The 21,090-nt window shown below is 48.3% G+C and overlaps 1 protein-coding gene and 1 long non-coding RNA gene across 3 annotated transcripts in view; one reads left to right on the plus strand and one right to left on the minus strand.

Moving 5' to 3' along the window:
- Positions 1-1,175: 1,175 nt before the first annotated feature.
- Positions 1,176-3,266, minus strand: LOC133425328 (uncharacterized). Its single transcript, XR_009770963.1, has 3 exons — positions 3,092-3,266; positions 2,045-2,081; positions 1,176-1,673 (listed from the first exon to the last, which is right to left on the minus strand). It is a non-coding gene; the product is annotated as an uncharacterized LOC133425328 (long non-coding RNA).
- A 181-nt stretch (positions 3,267-3,447) lies between these two features.
- The window catches only part of zeb2b (zinc finger E-box binding homeobox 2b), a 93,205-nt gene continuing 75,562 nt past the window's right edge, over positions 3,448-21,090 (plus strand). For both annotated transcript variants that reach the window (XM_061716118.1, XM_061716119.1), the window contains exons 1-2: positions 3,448-3,675; positions 4,848-4,987. In XM_061716118.1, the coding sequence (XP_061572102.1) occupies positions 4,915-4,987 (73 nt within the window). In that variant the 5' untranslated portion in view covers positions 3,448-3,675; positions 4,848-4,914. The remainder of the gene's footprint in view (positions 3,676-4,847; positions 4,988-21,090) is intronic.

Consider the following 21,090-nt stretch of genomic DNA (forward strand, 5'->3'; position numbering starts at 1 on the left):
TCATTGTTTTGCTTGGAAAACTGTCAGGTTTGTTTGTGCCAGCAATTAAAGAATTAATGTTTGGCACGGAGCGTGAGCTTTTAGCGGCCCCGCTTGTGTGAGCGGCGGCCTCGCCGGTGCAGCTCCGCGGTCCTCTGACCTCATCACCGCGTGACGTCAAGCCGCTCTGGAACCACATTGTTTCCCTCTCATGATCTCCCGGTTGTCACATTTCCCCCCACGTGAAGGAACAGAACTCCTCTTATTGTGGTCTGACGACGTGTGAACTCAGCTTATGTGAGAAGTTGCTGCTTTTCTCTCTGTTTCTTTACCACTAAATGGATGTTTTGCTGCCGTGGAAACGGCTCAGCCTCATGGATGCAACGTTCAAGGCTCATTTCAGTCCGTTTTTCCCCCGCCGGTGCAGGAGCGGCGTCCCCCCGGTCGGACTGAAAGCCCCTCGCGTCGTAGCGGGTCTGGGGGAGCTGCTGGAGCTGCTGTGACTGGGTGTCAGGCTCATCATGGATGCACCACCGCCGCGTCACGTGACTCCCACAGATCTAAATTAGGCCAATAATCAGGGACGCCTGGCGGCCGGGCTGATGAATGCACAACATGAACACGAACATGCGACTGTGTCTCAGTCTCCAGGCGCGTTCTGCAACTGCATTTCACTGCACACCAGCAACAAATTACAGCGGGGGGGAAGAGGAGTTTTAGGAGAAACGGTGGTGATCTATCAGATACACAAGCGTGCATGTGCCCCATCATCGATGGTCCTATCTGACAGACGGATCCCAGAAATGTGTGGTTATTTTTTAAATAAAAATGGTGAAAGTTAAGTTGTTGGGTTTTTTTTGTTTTTTTTTACAGGAGCATCATAATTTATTTTGCACCAAGAATTACTTTGTTTTCTCTCTTTGCCAGAGATCTGAATGCTTCAGTGGTGTAACGGCAGCTGACAGTGAAGCAGCAAGTGTAACCCGACGCTCACACACACACACACACACACACACACACACACACACACACACACACACACACACACACACACACACACACACACACACACAGAAGCTGACAGATTCTCCAAATACTCAGAAACATTCCAGCAGCGTCTCCGTCCGTCTGCGTTTACACCATCAAGAACAAAAATACGTGCAAATAATAGGATTTTTTTTTCTTCTTTTTGGGCAGAAAAATTATTATTATTATTATTATAATTATAATTTGATGCTAAAAACCATTAAACCCAACTGAGTATCCACTTATTGATTATTTTTATTTATTTTTTAAGGGGGGGGGGGGGGCAAAAACATTTCAAGTTGTCAAATATTTAACAAATAAAAGAGGGGAAAAACAGGTGGATAATGTGCCGTAAAACCTTGACTTTTTTATTAAGGAGGAGAAGAGTTACAAACAGGAGGCATCAGAACAAACAAGCATTCTTAATCCGACATGAACAACTGGAAGAATCTGCGCTTTTAAATTTAAATCAATGAAGAAAGAAATCGATTGCAAATAAATAAGCAGCTGCCCCCCCCACCCCCCCTGCCCTGCCTTTCATTTAAACCAATATATTCATTGAGTACGCGGTCCTCCCTTTAGGTCACACACCGGCTGTAATCCGGTTTCACGGCGGATCCGCGGCTCCACGGAGGAAAAGCGGCGCGTGAGAGGTGAAACTCAGCTCCCTGTGGATGGAGGGGTGGGGGGGGGGTGACAGAGAGACACAGAGAGGGGTGTGTGTGTGTGTTTGGGGGGGGGGGGGTCGACTGCTTGGTTTACACACTCGCTCCGTGGCGGTAAATTACGCGTGACAATAATTCAGCCAGGGCTGGATCCACTTTTTCTTGGAGCCCAGTAAAAAAAAAAAAAAAAAAAAAAAAAAGCGGCCCCCCTATCGCCTTTTTAACCCCCTTTTAACCCCCCCCCTTGTTTTTTTTCTTCCTCTTCCTCCTCCTCCTCGTTCGTTTTGGGGCCAGAAAAAAGGAAGATACAAAAAAATGACAGGATTTCATGACTAAAATCAGTAAAACATTTCAAAAAGAAGAAGTGAACTCACCCACGCCACGGACGTGCTCGTCCACGTCCCCCCCGTCCTTGAAGGCCGGTGGGAGAAAAACAAAAATAGTATGAAGTAATGCACAATGGTTATGTCAATAATAATAATTAAACATGTCTGTCTCTTATTTCTTTTTGTTGCATCTTATTGGCTTTTTTCCTGTGTCGGGGTGTTTGGGGGGGGGTTCCAGTTCATCCTCTTGATTGATGATTTAATTAGCCATACAGTGAGGAACTGCAGGAGGACAGGACCCAAACTAAAGCTTTATTTACATAACCAATCAGGGTGCTGCAAAGGTGGAGCTTCCTCTCCGCCTGTTTTCTCTTCTTTCCTCAGACACACAGAGATTCTTTAACAAATGCAGGATTCTGAGAGCGAAAATGCCTCTAAACATCCCATAATGTTCCTGTAACACTCCTGCAAAGCCCGTTTTTTGTCTTCACGGTGGTTTTTCCTGCTCCCTCGGGACGTTTCTGTGGAGGTTAACTATTGTTTAATGTCACACATCTACTCTGGTTCCACTTTTTTCGTTAGGGGGTGCAATTGCAAGAATTGCAAATTACGGAAAAGGCAAAAGAAATAGAAGTGGGTAAGAGTTTGTTTAGTTTTTGTTGTTGTTTTTTCTCTAATAATGATGAGTTTATTGCTTGCACTTATAAAAAACAGCCAAACCAAAATGAGCTATGATGCAAAGCTCTTTTTTATTATATTTTCTTCAGAAAATATCAAGAAGGACGCCAGAAAGAGTAATTAAGCTATTTCAAATTTCTTCAGAGAAGGCATTTATACAATTATGCTAATGAAACAAATAGTTAATTCTGAGTAGAAACTGATTCAACTATAGCCCCACATTAGGCTGATCCTCTGAAGCAAAAAGGCATCGCGCTGCGCCAAATCCAAAATGCCCACCCGGACACTTTTTGCAGTAGCTACAATTAGAATAATGAATCCTCCCGACCCCGGCTCCCGCATCCTCTCCTCTGCTTCTCCATCTAACGGAAAACCCCTCCTAAAATAATGAAATGTATACAGAAAATAAATCCTTACATGATTGCGAGCGGCGTGGGTGAAGTTTTTTTTTTTTCCAACGGGAGGAAAGAGAAAGAAAAAGCCGCACTCACTCGGGCTGTTCTCCGCTGCGCGTCGAAGCCCGACATAGTTCACTCCGAAAGAGACACAAGCGAGCGAGGAGAGAGGCGAGGAAAGGGGGGAGAAAGGAGAGAGGGAGGGAAAAGGGAGGAAAAAAAAAACTTGAACCCAAAAGATGCTCACGTTTGGCTCTCTTCAATTATCCCCTCCCGTGAAGATAGGTGGCGTGCGTTTCAGGGGGCTTCTCCTCTGTGTTACACGGCAAAGAAAAGGAGGTGGAAAGAAAAAAAATGTCATTAGAAGAGGCGTAACACGTCAGTCCCTACCCAGGTTTGTTTCCTGGAGTGGGTGTAAGACATCAGTTGTAAACCTGCCCTAGCAGGAATAGCGGTCCCTCCCTCCTCCCAACTATTTCTGAGGCTTTATTTCTAAGGCTTTATCATCACCGGTGGAAAAGGATCCGCTCACCGACGCGCTCCGGTATCATCCCTCCTCGCGGCTCCTATCCGTAACAAAACCTCCAAACGCCTCTTTAAAAACAGGTACGTGCCTCCTCACTTAAAAAAAAAAAATCATAACCATTTTGGCTTTTATTTGTTTTTCTTTTTTTTTCCTTTTTCTTTTTTTTTCTTTTTTTTTAAGGAGAATTGTTGGATATTAAACTTCCGTGCGCACGCCTCAGAGTTGGAACTTAACTTTGCCTCACCTGCGCAGGTGGAGATAGGTGCGTTCGCGCTGCCTCCGTGTGCTGTTGGTATTTTTGATTTCTTACTGAAAATCAGAAATAAAGCGGCTCCGCGTGGGGGCGTCCGCTCTGGCTGTGGCAGCCGGGGAACGAGCCTCCTTCCTGGGCGTCTGTCGCTGCGCGGCGCCGCTGTCGCCTGGAGAGAACGGTTCTCCCTTCTTGTGTCCGATTTTACAATCCAGCAGCACAAAAACCTCCAGCAGAAATCCAGTCACCCTTGCAGGCGAATAAAGGGCGATAAATAATGAGGAGATCCCACCGAGAAACGAGCGATTTGATTCTTTTGTTTCTAATTTCCCTTATTTGAACAATTATTCCCCATCAGCTGCAAACAAGACAACTGTTTATGGAACTTGTATGACTTTTAACCCTTTACTGGAGAAATTATGTTTAAAACTTCGGGAGATATAAATACAATGAAAAATTAAGGGAAAAAAGTTTTAAAAAGTAAAATGAGTTTGTAATATTTCCCAGTGAAAGAGTTATTTTTTTTCTCTTTTTTAAATTGAGCGTATTTCTTTGAGCGCCCCAGTGAAGGTTAACCAGCCCGGCTTTGCTCCAACTTTGGACTTATTCTCGCTCTTTCCGCGTCGGAAAGCTCTGGCCCCCTGGAATTTAACGGGAATTAGATTTATTAAACGGACTGTTCTCAAACAGTAAACTTGAATAAATACAAGGAAATTGCTGACTGTTTTAATAAGTGGAGGAAAATGGATGGTGGAAGTTTCAGGGTGGTGTTTTCACCCTCACTGGCGGAAGGAATAATAAGAGAAATGATCTGGTCCTTCTGCTGCCGCTGTTAAAAGCTGATCAAGTAAAAAAAAAAAAAAAAAACAGCGTTAGATGGCTCCGGCTCAGACTTTCACCCTTTCCCTTTTTCTCCAACCCGATCACATTTTCTCGTCCGGCGCAACTGGATCCTCCACGCTAACACTGCCGGCGTGTGTGTGTGTGTGTGTTTCCCGTCAGATATCAGACTGAAATCAAGGAATCGAGTCCATGCGAGCTGCCATCTGATCCCCACACACACTTATCAATGAAGGAAGAGATCATGGCGGATGGCCCCAGGTGTAAGAGGCGAAAACAAGCCAACCCGAGACGGAAAAACGGTAAGAAAAGCACGGCGTGTTTGGAGAGAGGGGGGTGGTGGTTGTGGATGGGGAGGCTGGCAGAGGAGGCTTCCTCTGCGGATCAGGGCTGGCTGAGGGTTCGGGCTGAGGGTCCGGGCTGGTGCGCAGAGCTGCGCCCTCTTTTACGCAGGAGAAGACGCACCGAGTCCGGACAGGACGGGCTCCGTGCGTAACGGTGCCGCGCTGCACAAAACACCAGCTCAAACCTACAAATGTGTCTTTTTTTTTTTTTTTTTCAATCATTTTGTGGATGTTGAAGAGTTGCGGTGCAGGGACTGAAAAAGCCCCCCCTTTAGAAAAAAGTCCACTGTTTTGAGTTTTATTTCGCTTTAACCGCATGCAACCTCTTTCTTCAAAAGCTCCGTTTTTCGTGCGTTTTTATCCCCCACGTGTCACAAGTTTAGTGTGGCCGTAAATAAATGGGCTTGAACAGGGTCTGGACTGACTGGGACGCTGGAGGTGGAGATTTCTTGCTTTTCTTTCTCCGTTTCGCTGCACCGATCCCCACAAGAGGCAAATCTGCAGTGACATTTCCTGGGCCCGTTATTCCTGATAAGTCCAGGCGAGCTCCAGACAACTGAGCAATGTGTGTGTGTGAGTGTGTGCGCGTGTGTTTGCTTTCCCCCCACTCCAGTTTTTTAATCTTTGCCCCCACAGGTTATTTATCTAGATCAGATTTCATTTATTGATTTCATAAAAATCAATAGCAGACAAGCATTTAATGGGAGAGGCGCGTAGCTGCGCAGATCTGCGTGTGTTGCTGCATCTGCTGGATATGAAAAGGGGGGAAAAAACGACATGGCAGCCTGTTTAGCTCAGGCCACCTGTTTCGTAAAGGCACACTTGGCTTTTGTAGCAAATGATAAAATAATATTAGCAAAGCAAATAAAACGTTCACACCCTCAAAGCTGAAAAGAGGTGGCAGAAGTGTGGAAAGAATATTTTTATCTCAGCTCTGATGGAGCCTCCTTTTTACATTTGCAGGATTAGGAATAATAGAAGGAGGTTAATATTATTTTTTTCCACCATGACAACAAGCTGTGACCCCCCCTGCCTCCCTACCCCCCAGCCGCCCCTCCTCACCCATCCCTCCCTCCCTTCCTCCCCCCCTCTGGGAATGCAGAGGCTCATTGAGGCTTGGCCACTCTCCCCTGCTCTGTCCTCTTCCTGCCCGGCTCGATCGGCTGGAGGGATGTCGGGTCGGGGCGAGGCGTGTGCGGCCACCGGCTCCTCCGGCTCCCACCAACACCCAAAAACAAAAACAAAAAATCTTAAAAAAAGAAGGGGATTTTACACTCTTTCTTTAGTCTTTTCTCCACGCGGAGAGACGCAGCTCGTCCCTTCCTCTAACTGACAAATCTGATGAATTTCCACAAATGTGACAGAATTACAATCGCAGCTAATTTCACTGGAGGTGGTGACAAGTTTTCATGCTAATTCCAATTTATGTGCCTTCTGTCTGTATTTTTGTTGAGAAATCTGCCCCTGTCTGATTATATTTAGATCAGATGTGAAGCTTGAGAGAGAGATTGTTTTAAAAATGGATGGATGGATGGATGGATGGGTAGATGGATGCGTTCCAATTAGCATTAATGAGGCATTTGCTCTCCAAGTTGTCCAAGCGATGACGTCCTGCTCCGGATGACTGTTGGCCTTCAGGGTCGGAGGTGCGACCGTGTCTTCACTCGCTCTGTCATGTGGCGTTTAAGCGGCGCTCCTGACTGATCCCAGCCTCCTGCACGACACCGCTCGCCCTCAAAGCCCAGAGAACAACTTTCGGTTCCGGCAAAAGACAAGCCAGGGGATGCTAACCGAAACAGATATTCCTGACATCCAAAAAAACCCCAAACCTTTGCTCCGCAGAGACTGCTACAGCTTTAGGTTTTGGTCCTCCCTCCCCCTGCACGCCAGTCCCGGGTTGGGGACGTACCGTCAGAAACACACTGATTACATAATCTGAAGCAGCAGCAGAAGAGGAGGCAGAAAGGCCCGCTCTTCGTCTCTGTTTCTGCCGGAGTTTGATATAATCTGCTTGTTAAGGCTATCACAGACTGAAGTGGAGAAAATGGGGGGCAGGACGGGGGTGTTTGTGTGTGAATGAGCGAGGGATGGAGGGATGGAGGGGGGTTCTTTCAGAGCCAGACAATGCCCGATTTCTGCCAATCCAAACAATTTGTCCATCTCTATTATTCCTCCGCTTTTTTTTTAAAGATTCAGGAGGGGTTAGGTGTTCTGCTTTTCCCCCCCTCCTCCTCAAAGTATGTTTTTATTTTTTGACATCGTCAGTGAGAAAATCCAGGGGGGGAAGGAGGAGGGCAGGTTTCGCAGGGCGCTCACGGACAATTGATTGTCAGCGGTAATGTGTTTCATTTACATGTTTATACCGTCAATAGTGGCGGGGGGTCGTCCGCCACGCCGTCCACCGCTGCCATTCCCGCACATTTTTTGTCTTGTTTTCTTCAAATGATATTTTATTTTTTTGCGCCATTTTTCCCCGCAGAAGGAAAAAATGTTGCTGCTGAGGGAAACGAGGATTATTTTGTTTAAGCAAGTGAAATAATTACAGAGATATCAGAGCGTGGTGGCGCGTAGACCCGCGGATGGCCAGGGATGATTTTTCTGAGCCTGTGGTCGAATCAAACAAGATGCATCCCAATTATCCCCATGTGAAAGGGAAGGAAAAAAAAAAAAGAGAGAGATATGGATGCAGGCTAATAAGGAGGCATATTCGTCCTGTCACAACTCTGCATGCTGCGTGAGGCCTTATAGCTTTCTGCGTCTTTTCCTTCCTCCTCAACTGCAGCTAAATATATCAAAGTGTGTGAGTCAAGCACGCAAAATCGAAAGGACTTTCCTCGCGAGATCGACTCTGGTGCAGAGGGACAGGAAAGGATGCTCCCGTTGGGTTTTTTTGTTGTTTTTTTTCCGTCACTGGCATGGTTTTATTTTATTCGGTGGTTTGCATGTGTGCAGTGTCCTCGGCTCTTGAGCTGATGCGTTCTCCAGCAAACCCTCTAATATGTGATTTCCACGAGGAATTAAATCAGGAATGAAGCTCAGTACACAACCAGAGCAGGCGCTTTTTCCTTTTTTTTTTTTTTTTTTTCACGCTTTAATAAGGGAGATAAAAGCAAATAGCATGGCTTGTGGCTGTATTACCCCCCAGCCCCCCCCACCATTCCCACATATGTCGGAATATAATAAAATAAATAAGGAAACTAATGATCAACTCGGTTCTGGTCAGAGAACTTTCATCACTCGTGAAAAAATAGCCCAAAAAACATTTTTTAACACATTTTCCTCCTTTTTTTTTTTGAAAGAAAAAGGAAAAGAAAAAAAAGATTTCTTTTTTACATTTTTTTTTTTCGCTCTTCCTTCCTCGACCGCCCTGCTTGTGTGAAGATATTTTGGTGCCTGCCGGCCACAGAACACACACTCGCAGAGGCACCGCGAGCCCGGACCCCTGACACCGCGGGTCTTTGGAATGCCTTAGGTACGATTTCACTTTCGCTCACATCAATGCTGACCTGAATGCCTTTCATATCTGATCCGCCGTGTCTCTCCTGGTAAACATCCCCCGGGGGGGAGAACAAAGAAAAAAGGAGCTCCTCTTCTTCTCCCTCTCCTTCTTCTTCTTCCACTTCTTCTTCTTCTCCCTCTTAATCACAATTCAGCCCCTTTGGCCGCCAGCAGCAGCAGCAGCAGCAGCAGCAGCAGCAGCAGCAGCAGCAGCAGCAGCAGCAGCAGCAGGGCTGTGCATTTGCATTCAGCATCAGAAAAAGGGCCTGAGATGAAAAGGGGGGCATGAAAAAAGGAGTTAAAGAAGAAGAAGAAGAAGAAGAGGAAGGGAGAAATAGTGGCAGAAAGAGGTGGGTGGGTGCTGCAGAGAAATAAGCAGGGTGTTTGTGGTTGTTTGTTGGTTGTCCCCTGGTTACAAGCCTTTTATAGCCTCCCCACTCTAGTAGGGACCCCCCCACCCCCCCGGCAGACAGATAGTGTTACGAGATGGCATGCCCACACTATTTGTGGCCACTCACACTTAAGAAGAAGAAGAAGAAAAAGTAACCCGGCCGCGGCCGACGGGCTTGCGCGTGAATCTGCAAAATGTACCTGACACAGTTTTCCTGCCGGGACTGACGGGTGACATCAGCATTCCTGGGGAGGCCGTAGCCGTACGCATGCAAATGCTAAGTAGGGATGGTGGGGGGGTCGGGGGTCGGGGTCGAGGGGGGGGGGCATCATGTGATATGGATTCCAGTTTCCTTTCTTCTCTTTCTGTTCCTCACCCAGAACTTTTTTTCTTCTTTGGTTAAGAAAGAGGGATTATCAGTACACCTTCCCTCCCTCCGTCCCCCCCACCCTGCCTTGCTTTGGCCAAGCTGCGCAGGATTTAGGCAGATTTACTTCAGCAAACACCTTTGGACACTGAGGGGGGCTTGTGGGGGGGGCGGGAGTCTGTTTGCAAAAGGGGCCTTTTGTTCGGAGGGGTTCTGGATAAAGCCTTACCAGAGAGCCGTGATATTAACCCGTGCTCCGGAGGGGGGGGGGGGCTGTTGCTGGTCCCCCCCCCCAGAGTGTGATTGGGGGGGGGGGGGGGGTCCTTATGGTGGAGCTCCGTGGCAGGGCTTGGCTCTGCTCCTGATTGGATGTGTTGGTTGGGAGAGGTCCAAACCCGTGCAGGTGTACCTGGAGGGGTCAAGTCCAGAACTGACCTCCCCCCCAAACCCCCCCATGATTCTGTCTCGGTGTTGGCCGGCGAGGGCCCGGACGTTTCCCAGCATGCATTGCCCCGGGCTGCTCCTGAACTCACCTCAGAAGAGTCGGTGCGATGACGACTCTGGGAGGTGTGAAGGTGCAAAGGTGGCAGACTCCCCTCCCTCCATCCCTCCATCCCTCATACCTCCATCCCTCATCCCTCCATCCTCCATCCCTCATCCCTCCATCCCTCCATCCCTCATCCCTCCATCCTCCATCTCCATCCCTCCATCCTCCATCCCTCCTGTCTTCGTCCTCAGGATTTGACAGGTTGCATCCCCCTCCACACCCCCACCAGAACCACCACCCGTTTGTGACACCCTGTAAACTTCTAATACAGTCAGATGTCTTTCTCCTGCTTCCCTGACTTTATTTCATGCCTTCTTGCTTGTTTTCTCTCCCAGCATCTTCCTCTCATCCCCTTTGTTTTCTCTTTTCACTCCTTGTGATTTTAACCACAAAAAAAAAAAAAAAAAAAGGCAAACACAGAAATTGAAACTTCAGTGGTCCGGTAAATAATTGCATGCATTTGGACTTTCCATTTTACGTGTGTACACTCTTTACCCTAAGCCGGCATGTTTTATGCATGTCGTAGGAGGAGGATGCCTTCGGAAATATCATGCCTCATTTGAGCCCTCCTCGACTGAAAATGCAAAGTCTTTATTTGGCCCATCTTTGTCCTGCTGTTTGCACTTATTCGGTTGCCGCGTCGCGTCTCGCCCGTGATTTTTTCGACTTTTTTTTTTTCCGTGCATAGATTTTAATTTTTTGTTGTATTTTTTGTTGGCGAGGGGAGTCCGGGTGCGACAGGTTGCCGAGCAGGTGTGACGCAACGTCCAGATTTTTGAACGCAGAAATATTTATTTAAAAAAAAAAAAAAAAAGCTTTTACTTGTTTCCGGATGGCAGCTCTCCCACAAAATTAAAAATGATTTTATTCACCTCTCGTGGCATGCAGATGCTTTTTAAAAAAATGCATTCTTCATTTATTCATTTAGGTCTTAGTTCTTTGCTCTGTGCTGTTGATCACAACAGAAGCGAAGGCCTTAAATGTAGATTCAGTCTTTAAGAGCAAAGCAGCTGCTTGCGTGACTTCTGGAGTCGGACGGGAAGAAGAAGAAGCAGTCCCCTCGGCCGGCCATTAAAATAATCTTTTTTTTTTTCTTCTTCCTCCTTCTCGGCGCGGCAGCTGCTTCAGAGATGACACCTTTGTGCAAACAAGTGCTGAAAGCAGCCTCCAGTTTTCTGCTCTGATGTCGGTGCTGCCTCTCTGCCAGCACACACACACACACACACACACACACACACACACACACACACACAGATTTAGGGAAATGCACACACTCTTTGATGTATGTTTGATTGTCGGGTGGAAGAGCTCTCCTGGCAAGGTCAGGGCCGCCGTGGAACAATCAATAACAGATCGGCAGATTAAGGCTCGGTGACATCTGGAAATGTGGGCCTTGTTGCGCACCGGCCCACCTTTAATTCTGCAGAACAAGAACACGCTATTTGATCAGCACTCACTTTCATACGGCGCTTCATTATTCAGGAGGTGTCCCGCTTCCCTGCCACCTAAGTGCACCCCTTAACGAGGGCTTGTCTGCTCCGCTTTGTTCTGCTCTCCCCCCCCGATGTCCGCCCCGTCTTGCGCGGAAGTAAATTCAGATGTGTTATCTCAGTTTAATTGCAGCCGATTGCCAAGCGAGATTAGGGCAAAATTAGGTCATTTTGCGGTTGCACGAATTTCACTCGCTTCCAGGCTTTTCATCTCGCCGTTGATCAAGCACCTTCCTAACCGGAGGCTGCAGCCCCGTACCCCCCCCCTTATAAAGGAAGCGGTCAGAAACTGCTCGTTATTCCAACGTGTGTTTAACCTTTGGCGAGAGTGAGTCAAGGAGAGCTGAAACATCTTCCCCTTTAAATGTCATCCGCGGTGCCGTCAGCGGACATGTGTGGCCACGTCGGCCCCGCTCAAGAGTCTGAGAGGTGAACTCGTCGGTTAATGGCTTCTGACTGGAAACCAAGCCCCCCCTCCTTCCTGGACGCTTCATGTCCCGTCGCTGTCAGACACGAATGTCAAACAAACACCTCCTCAGGTAGCGGGGGGGATAATCACACCGACGTGCCTGTCCTCAGCCTTTCTGACACGCGGGACCGATGCTCTTCCTTCCAGGCCCGCTCGGCTCCGGGTACTCCGGGGGGGGGGAGGCGGTCGAGTGTGACAGCAAGAGATGTCTGTGGTTGCGGTTGCAGTTCTGGTTTGGCACCAGAAGGACTCTGGTTTTGGATCCGAGGCAGGATTTTTCAGGACGTCGTTATTAAAGTCACGATGAGGTGATAAAAGTGACCGGGAGAGATAACTGATGGGAGCGGAGCGGCCGGCGGGCCGGCGGGACGGCGGGCCGGCCTGTCTGTCGGAGGGAAGGGTATTTCCTGACCTAGAAAAGTTTGCAGGAAACAGAAAACTCGAGTTGCAACTTGTGACTCAGCCTGACACGCAGCTCAGTTTCTGGTGAGGTCAAGGCTTCGTGACTCGGGAGCCCGGGGATGTTGTTTAGCAACACAGTTCGTCTCACGCGTCTCGTACTGTCCTCCGTCAGGATCTGCAGAGGGAGTAGCCGCCGTTCTCCGGCCCTTCTGCCTCAAACTTAGCCTTCCCTGCGCCCCCCCCCCCCTCCCCACCTCTGCTGCCATCCATCCCAGCAGCCAGCCAACCAGTCATCCAGCCAGTCAGCCCACTCTAATTACTTCTCCACCACCCAAGGGAAGCTACTTCCTTATCGCCCCGCTGTCGTGCTCCGGCATTCCTGAGATAAATTCCCCACCACTTTGTTATTCTTACTACTTAGGGGTATTGGAATTAGCATGGCCATCAAAGCCAGACCTTGTACTCTGCCTTTTTTCTCACACCCCTCCTTACGACCTTATCAGTGGTCGTACATTACAGCCGGGGCACGGACCGTACCCGCGGGCTTGCAGAGGTGAATAACCGACAGAGGTATTGAGCCGCGCGGCGTCTGACATCAAGGGCTGCAGGATGATGAAGCGATGCTAATGCCGGGCTGGCGGCGCTCTACTGTAGCTGGCTCTTAGTTTACAGCCGTGCAGGTACTTGAGGGCTGCGTGGAAATGGATTCGTCAAGTCCAGGTAGCTGGAGCACACACACACACATATATATATATATATATATATAAATATATATATATATACACATATACCTCTGCAGGAGGGAGCGACCGGAGCTCTGTGCTCCTCGCTCCACGTTCCCCTGCGAGGTTCAGACCTCAACAGCAAGCAAACGCCGCCTTATAAACTGGCAATCACGGTATCCCTAATGTTATTACTTTTCATAATTAGTTACTGCAACACTCATTCGACGACTGGCGGAAAGGAGTATTCCTTAGTAATTAAGGTAATGAAATATTCATTTATGCTACCTTTTCAGCAGTTCCACAAATGAGCCAGCCGTGCTTAATGTCCGCCCTGCCTCTGATTTTATTATGACGGCAGACTGGCACATCTGCAATTAGCCCCGGCGCTGACAGTTGGGTGCTGAGCAGAGGGTGAGGCGGCGACGGGTGGGTGGGTTTCACCCTGGTCTGGCTGGACCCCCCCCCTCCTTCACCCAGCCTCCACTAACCTTGCTTTTTCTTTTTGTTACCTTTATCTCCTCCTCCCAAACCGTCTCCTCCCCGACGGAGAGGTTACCTTTTCCCAACGGTGCAAAATCGACTTGACATCACTGTTCATCAGCTCCCTCCCTCCCTCCCTCCCTTTCTGCTCCCGCCTCGCCCCCCGCGGTCGTCTGCATCAAATCAGGCCCAGTCAAGCTTCCAGTGGAAATTGGCAGGCCAGAACCCTAGGAGGAGGGAGGAAGGCAGGGAGGCAGGGAGGCGAGCCGGAGCCGGAGCAGGCCGGCCGGACCCGACGCTGTAACTTCAAAATCAGCTCGGAGGATCCAGAACTGGTCATTTAATTTTTTACGATCCGCCACCATCAGCAGATTCCTGGACCGTGTTTTTGCCGCTTTTTCCACTGCCGGTCATCATTTAGGTTGCAGCTGACTCTTATGCAAGGTTTTTCCTCACTCAGAAAACAACAAGCAAACATATTAATCACAATTAAAAGAGGCTTTTATCTTTTATCTAGGCGGAGCTACGAGGTTCAAAACCTCAAAACATCCTCGTGAATCCAAGACGTAGAAAAAAACCCAACATATTGCCTTCGATATCACACACACACACACTCACACACTCGTCACGTTTGCAGACTAATTGGCGGGCTGACAGGTCGCCGCGGACGCAGACGTGCACTTTTTTCTCTCTTTCCTCCTCTCTCCATCGCCGTGGCCCTCGGAGGAGCAGATAGAGCAGATAGGCACTTTGTGATGAAACTTTTAGTGAATCTGGCTGCTCCAGTTCTGTCGCTGCCACGTCACCAAGCCCGGGACTCCACCCTGACCCCCCCCCCCCCCGTCAGCTGACGTGTACTCTCATTAAGGTTGAGTGGTAGTTGTGGGTATCGTCGTGTCTTTATTCATTTCATCCCCCTCCTGAGCATCCATGAGAGCGTGTATTCGTCATATTTGCCCCCTTTTTTCTCCTGCTTTCTTTCTTTTCCCCACCTTCTATCTTAATCTGCCCCCCCCCCCCCGGTTTCATATTTTCTCCCATCATGCTCCACCTCCTCCCCCCTCTCCCGGCCCGTTTCTGCCTGTGCTCTGACGGGGCTGACGGCCGTTTCCACGGGGCGGCATTGAGGTAAAACGGTGTGACGGCAGAGTTTTGTTAAGCCGAGAACAAAGGCTCGGAGACGCCGGGGCCAAGCCATTGTCCCGCGCCCGTATTGGCCCTGCTACCGTTTTTGCAGGATTTAATGCTCTGTTTACCTCCAGCCAATCGCCACAAGCATTCAAAGAGGAGCTTCTTGCTTTTCAGATGCCACCTCGGGGTGATATAAGACGGATCCATAAAAACATGGAGGACTGAGTCCGAGGGCCGGGCAGTCCTGCGTCATCGCGCTGAGTAAATAGTCAACCTGAGCCTTAAGTTTTATTTTAGTGACTCTGAGTCCCGTAAAAAGAAGCTAAAATGGAGAAAGTCAGGTGAAGATAACTGTGTCACTGGAAAAACAACACAAAGAGAGCATGAGTTGGGGCTGCTGGAGTTTTCTGCATGGTCTTTGGGCAAACTGAAAGCGGCGCTCAGTGGGATTAGAGAGCGGGTGTTACTGGGGGTGGAGGGCGGAGGGCGGAGGGCGGAGGGCGGAGGGCAGGGCACCAGAGGACTCGCCCACTTGTTTTTCTGCCCTGTTGCAGGCCTTTTGGAGCACCTTTCCCCATCAAACCTCCGGCAAACAGCGGGACGCCAGCTAGCTGCTAACCGCGCTAGCAAGGGTTGCCACCCGTCCCTTGAAATACGGAATTGTTCCGTAATTGGGAATGAAAAGTTGCGTTCCGTATTGAACCAATACAGAGACATATTATGCTCTTATTTATTGATGTCATAATATACAGGTGAAGGTCGGAACATTTTAATATATTGCAAAAACTTCATTTGTAGTAAATTCAACTAAAGGTGAAACAAATATATTATTTCCGACTACATGCAAAGTGAAATATTTCAAGCCTTTATTTGTTATAATTTTGGTGATTATGGCTCACAGTTTATGAAAACCCCAAATAAAAAAATCTCTATATTATGAAATCAATAAACAATTCAATCATCAAAATTATAACAAATAAAGGTTTAACACATTTTGCTTTGCATGTAATGAGACTATGTAATGTATTAGTTTCACCTTTTAAGTTGAATTATTGAAATAAATTAACTTTTACACCATATTCTAATTTTCCGACCTTCACCTGTAGCTATGGGAGGCTAGTTTAGTTGCTAGCATGGTTGTCTGTCTGTACAGTCATGCAAATTCAATGCTATTAAAGCACTTTTAACTTTAAATCAAAGCATGTTGTTCTTTCATATAAAATACATTTCTATGCAGTTTAGAAGTTTTGGGGATGTCCCTTTTTTTGGCGCCTGGGCTGCTGAAATCGGGGCGTCCCTTATTTCTATTTCTGAAAGGTGGCAGCCCTAGTGCTAGCTGCGTTTGAAGGAGACGCCGCCGCCGCTGTTGTTCTTGTTTCCTCTTTTTACAACTCGGACATTAAAATAAAAGCAAAGTTTCGCGGGAACAAGGTGCAATAAACGCGGCGGGAAGCGCCTTTCATCGAACGCGATGATATTTTCACGAGCGCATAAAGATTATGAGTCCATCCCAGTAGCGCCCATCTGTGCTTTCATCGGCGCGAACGCGCTCAGTAGTTAAAGTGGAGGAAGAGCAAAGGCGCCAGATGACTTTCATTTGCTTTAATAGTTTGTTAAGGTCAAACGAGATACAGGGGGCGTAATCCCGCCTAACGGCGAGCCTTAAGAGCTCCGGATGACTGACAAACGAGCAGCCCGGCGGCTGCTGAAGAAAGCACTTCCTGCCAAATCCTCTCCCTGCTGCTGCGGCGATTAACGGGTTAACTAAATGAAACTGTTTGTCAGTTTACCCAAAACCCCTTTCTGCTGCCGGTTTCCCCTTCTTCTTCTCCTTCTTCTCCTCCTGCAAAACAATTAGAAAATTACAGTAGATAAAAACCGAACGGCGGCAGTATTTATGCAATCAACATAACGAAGAAACAAAACAATTTAATGTGGAAAAATCATCACTCATCTGCATTATAATTGCTTCTCTTTCACATCTACGGGGATGGTTAATTAAAATTGTGATTAAATGCGCCTGCACTGTCTAAGATGTCTTCCCCCTAAACAGGTGCTACAGAATTTAAAAGTAAAGAGAGAAAGCTAATTAGCATTGGAAATTGAGAAATTGCCTGCAAGAATCGGTGTTAATTTCACTCACTGATGAGGTAATTTATAAAGGGGGGAGTCTGTGCAACGCGAGAGATTGCAACGCCGCCTCCCTCCCCCCACCGCCTCCCCGCTCATCCCTGGTCTCCCAGCATGCAGGTGAAGCTGTTTGCAAAATATTGAAGCTATTTGGCATTCTGTCTTCGTTAGCGGCGCTTTTGGAGTTCATTCATGCCCCCGAAACACAAACACGCGAGACTTGATGATGACATCACACGTAAATACACACACTTTTGCTCTGAAGAGATAGAAAGCAGTCGGGGGGGAAAAGTCACTTCCAATGAGACGAGCTGTTGAGGAAGGGAAACCCAGGTTCTGGTTCAGGAAAACGGAGGGAAACGTTAAACTTTGAGTCACTCGCGAGTAGGGATGGGAATTGTAGATTCAAATCTACAAATGTAGATTTGAATCAGATGCTCCTGTGTGAGTCGTCACATAAAGCCGTCCTGCTGTGATAGGTCCGGTACGTTCTGGACCGGTGGGACTTGGGGGTACGAGACAGATTTCACAAGGCAGAATGATGGGGATTGGCCTGTCATGGTATCAGGGAGGGGCCGAACCGCCTCGGATTGATTTTTTTTTACAAAAACCTCAGTGGATCCGACCTGAACGGCGCCGGTAGCAGCAGCCCGAGTTTCCCCCGGGAGGACTGGGTGGACTGGGAGGACCGGGTGGCGGGCAGGACAGGTGGGAGGAAGCCGGCAGGCCGTAGATCATTAGACCTCCACGGCGCCGGAGCTGAAGCATCCGACAGCACGAGGTTAGAGGAGAGGGGAGAAAAAAGGAAAAGCCAATTTGCTGAGACATACTCTGTCGACCTTTCATCATAACTGGGGCCTTTTTCTTTTAGATTAAGTCCAGTGAGCAGAACTCAGCCGGCTGTCAGCCCGTTAAGCCCAACAAGCCGCCCCCCTTCCTCCCCTTCCTCCTCCTCCTCCTCCTCCTCCTCGGCAGGTTTTAACAATCGTCTCAGTGCTGCAGGAACTTTCTGCAGCTGCTATGTGACAAATCTTTGCCTCCTCAAAGTGTTTTGGGGGAACAGAGATGCTCCGTGGCTCTTCTGGTTTTTCCTCCGGGACGCAGAAGCGTCCTCAGGTGTTGCAGGGTCGTATTTTCTGCAGCAGCATGCAGGAATACAGAGGAATTCATCCAAAACTCAAGCAGCAGAGGTCCTTCATGATTGTTTTATGAGGTTCCCTCTCCTCCCCCCCCGAGTCACTCCACTGAACAGGTCAGGCAGTAAGTGACAAGGTATTTCGTCGTTTTGTGAACCTTTGCCAGACTGATTGTTCAGTGCAAGTGTAGTGTAACTGAGCCACTTGTAGCTCGCCAGAGTGTGGAAAATAAGATCGAGGACTGATTTTTCCTCCCATCTCCCTCCCTCCCCATCCCCTCTCTCCTCTGTTGGCTTTACAACCGTGTGTGATAGTAAAATAGATATCCAGTGTCTGAGCAGGAGCTCCCGAGCGCCGGCGTTGCTGTCGCTCTTCATACATTTCCGTTCCGCCCGACAGCCCGGCTGCCCCGCTCCAACGTTTACATCCGCCCCGGTCTGACCCGCTCCAGCGTTTACACTCGCCCCGGTCTGACCCGCGACCAATTGTAGCTGCCTATTATGCCGGTACCGCCTCCTCTGTTTTCATCCGGGTCACACGTGTGAGCCCTGCCTGGACCGGCAGGACCGGGCAGCAACTCGTTCGGGGTGTCGGCATGTTTTCTGAGCCGCTGAGAAGCGCTCCAGTTCCAGTTCTACATTTAGATACATCTAGGAACTACGAGTAAACCTGCACTCCGAGAGCGGAGAGCTCTGCCAGGAACATAAGGCACTATCAGGTCTTGCAAATAATGCGGAGCTAAGCCGTTTTGGGCTTTATACGCAAGTAATAATATTTTAAATTGGATTCTGAATTTTACGGGTAGCCAATGGAGCGACGCTAACACTGGAGAGACGTGGTCCAGTTCTGGCTCCAGTTCTGGTTCCAGTTCTGGTTCCAGTTGTGGTTCCAATTCTGCCTCCAATTGTGCCTCCAGTTCTGGTTCCAGTTCTGGTTCCAATTCTGGCTCCAGTTCTGGTTCCAGTTCTGATTCCAGTTCTGGTTCCAGTTCTGGCTCCAGTTCTGGTTCCAGTTCTGGTTGGAGTTCTGATTCTTTGGGCCAAAGATGCCCAAATGGTGCCAGTTTGATACCCTTAGTGAGGTTTTGTGTTGACGTGGGTCCGTCAGCACCAGATCCAGCAGCAGAAATGACTGCTGGTTTGGTTTTCCTGCTGAGAGAACAGAACCGGTATCGTCCCGCTCCTCCAAGCGATGCGGCAAAACCCGTGAAGATTAGTTGTTGTGCTCATGAAGCTGCAACGCTCTGGTGTACTCAAGTCACTAAAGACCTGACAACAACACCGTTTAGGGTTTTATTCATCTTACAAAACTGAAAACTGCTTTCGCAGTGTTAATCCCACGCAAATAAAATACTGCCATTAATTCAGTGACTCAACTCATGGGATTCTTGCTTTTAATCCTGTTGTGGCTCCGTGTGGCACCGCCTCTTTTTGAGGATCCCCGCTCGAATATTTGGCTCTGCAGGTGACGCCTTCAACATCCAGGGAAACAAGGGGCTTTTCCATCGGTTTTGCTTGTGGGGAAGTCCTAGTTTCCTTCTGCTGGACCATGAAAATGCAGGAAGAAGTGCAGGTTTTGGACATACGGCGGATGCTTTGGTGCATTTACAGCTTGTTTAGGGACCAACGAGGTTCGGTGACCAAGGTTTGGTTGGCACTAGACTTTGTTTATATCTAAGATGCCATAAGACTTCATTTTGAGCCATGAATGGCATCAGCTGATGGGTGGGGGGCGGCAATAAATAATAAATGCATCAATGTAAAAGCTTCAAATGGAAAGAAATACACGTTTTATTCAGTTTTTTAAAGAAAAGCAGAGATCAGAATTGGCCAGGACAGTCTTAATTGGTGTAACCCCCAAACACCGGCTCAGCTCGCGCCTCGCTGTCCCTAATCATTGCCACATCAGTGTTTTTATCTCAGATGGGTTTTGACTGGAAGCTGAGCCGAGAGAAGGAGGTGTATTTATCAAAGAGAACCGTCCCGTAGCCTGTTAAGTGTCTCCGGCGTGTTTGTTAAGAGGAGGTGAGGAGGTTTCCTGCTGGTAATGAAAACATACGTCTGCGTGGCTTTTAAAGGAGGCTGTCATGTGACGTTAGCGCCGATGTCGGAGTGGCAAGGATGGCAGTTTGTTAGGGGTAAAAGGGATTTCTACAACTTCAAACACAAGAAACAGAGGAAAAGCCTCCGTGAAGCCCTCCGGGAGAGACTCACACGACGACACCAGGGGGGAGGAAACAATCGCTAATATTAGGATGAAAGGGGGTTGGGGGGGGAGTTGGAGACACACTCTCACACAAACAGAGAAGAGGAAAAAAAAACCTGGAGTTTGTTTATGTGCTCATAATGCGAGTCTGTGCGCCCGGTGAAGCGCCGCAAATGGGAGAAGTATGCGTGGGCTCCTCAGGTAACAGGATTACGTGGGCACATAATTGATCCATTTGGGGAAAAAATGACAGGGCTCTAAAGAGGCCCCGGCTTTGGAGACGGAGTTTATGAAACAGGCATTCGTAAATTCAAAGGAATCAATATGTCAATTTTATTACATCTCCGGGCCAGATGGGCGTTAAAGGCGCCGCTCATCCCTCTGCCGCTCAAGCTCGATGCTCCGCCACCTCGCTCACCTCGCTCACCTCGCCGTCCTCACCCCGCTCTCCTTCCTCTCCCCATCTGCAAATATGTGACACAAGTCCATTGTCCTCCGTCTTCCTCTGCATTTTAGTGTCTTTCTGCCAATGTAAGAGCAAGCACACGCAGCGAGGAGAATATAAACCCAATGCTCTGCGAGGTATTAATACCAGGCAATCCTTTCTTCATTCCTGGTTGTTTTTAACAGAATATGGTGAATTGATTTTATTTTTGACTCTGTTATTCCTTCTACTGTCCTTTAATCAGTGCCGGGGGATGCATTCACAAGTCAAGATCGGCTCATGTGGTTCATTTATTTCCAGCAGCAAACAGTTTTTTGCAGGATGGAGACATTTTGCCCCCTTCTTCATGCTGATTGCTGGTATCTTTATTTTTGCTGAAGCACAGCAGAGAGGGATGGAGGGGAATGTCTACATTGATGCTAGTTTGGTTGTTTCTTCTGGGTCCGTTGGTACTGCTGAGTCCAGAGGAACCAGAATCATTCTTGGGATGGCTGAATAGTCCAGAAACAAGGGCGGAGGTTTGCATAGGGACCGTAGGGACATAACACTACCAACTTTTAAGGAGGCTCAAATTGTCCCCACCAACTTTTAAGCAACCTTATTTGCATTATATACTGAGTTCAGATATAAAGGTAATTTAGATTG

The sequence above is a fragment of the Cololabis saira genome, chromosome 24 (genome assembly GCF_033807715.1).
Source record: "Cololabis saira isolate AMF1-May2022 chromosome 24, fColSai1.1, whole genome shotgun sequence".
In the NCBI taxonomy this organism is placed as follows: domain Eukaryota; kingdom Metazoa; phylum Chordata; class Actinopteri; order Beloniformes; family Belonidae; genus Cololabis; species Cololabis saira.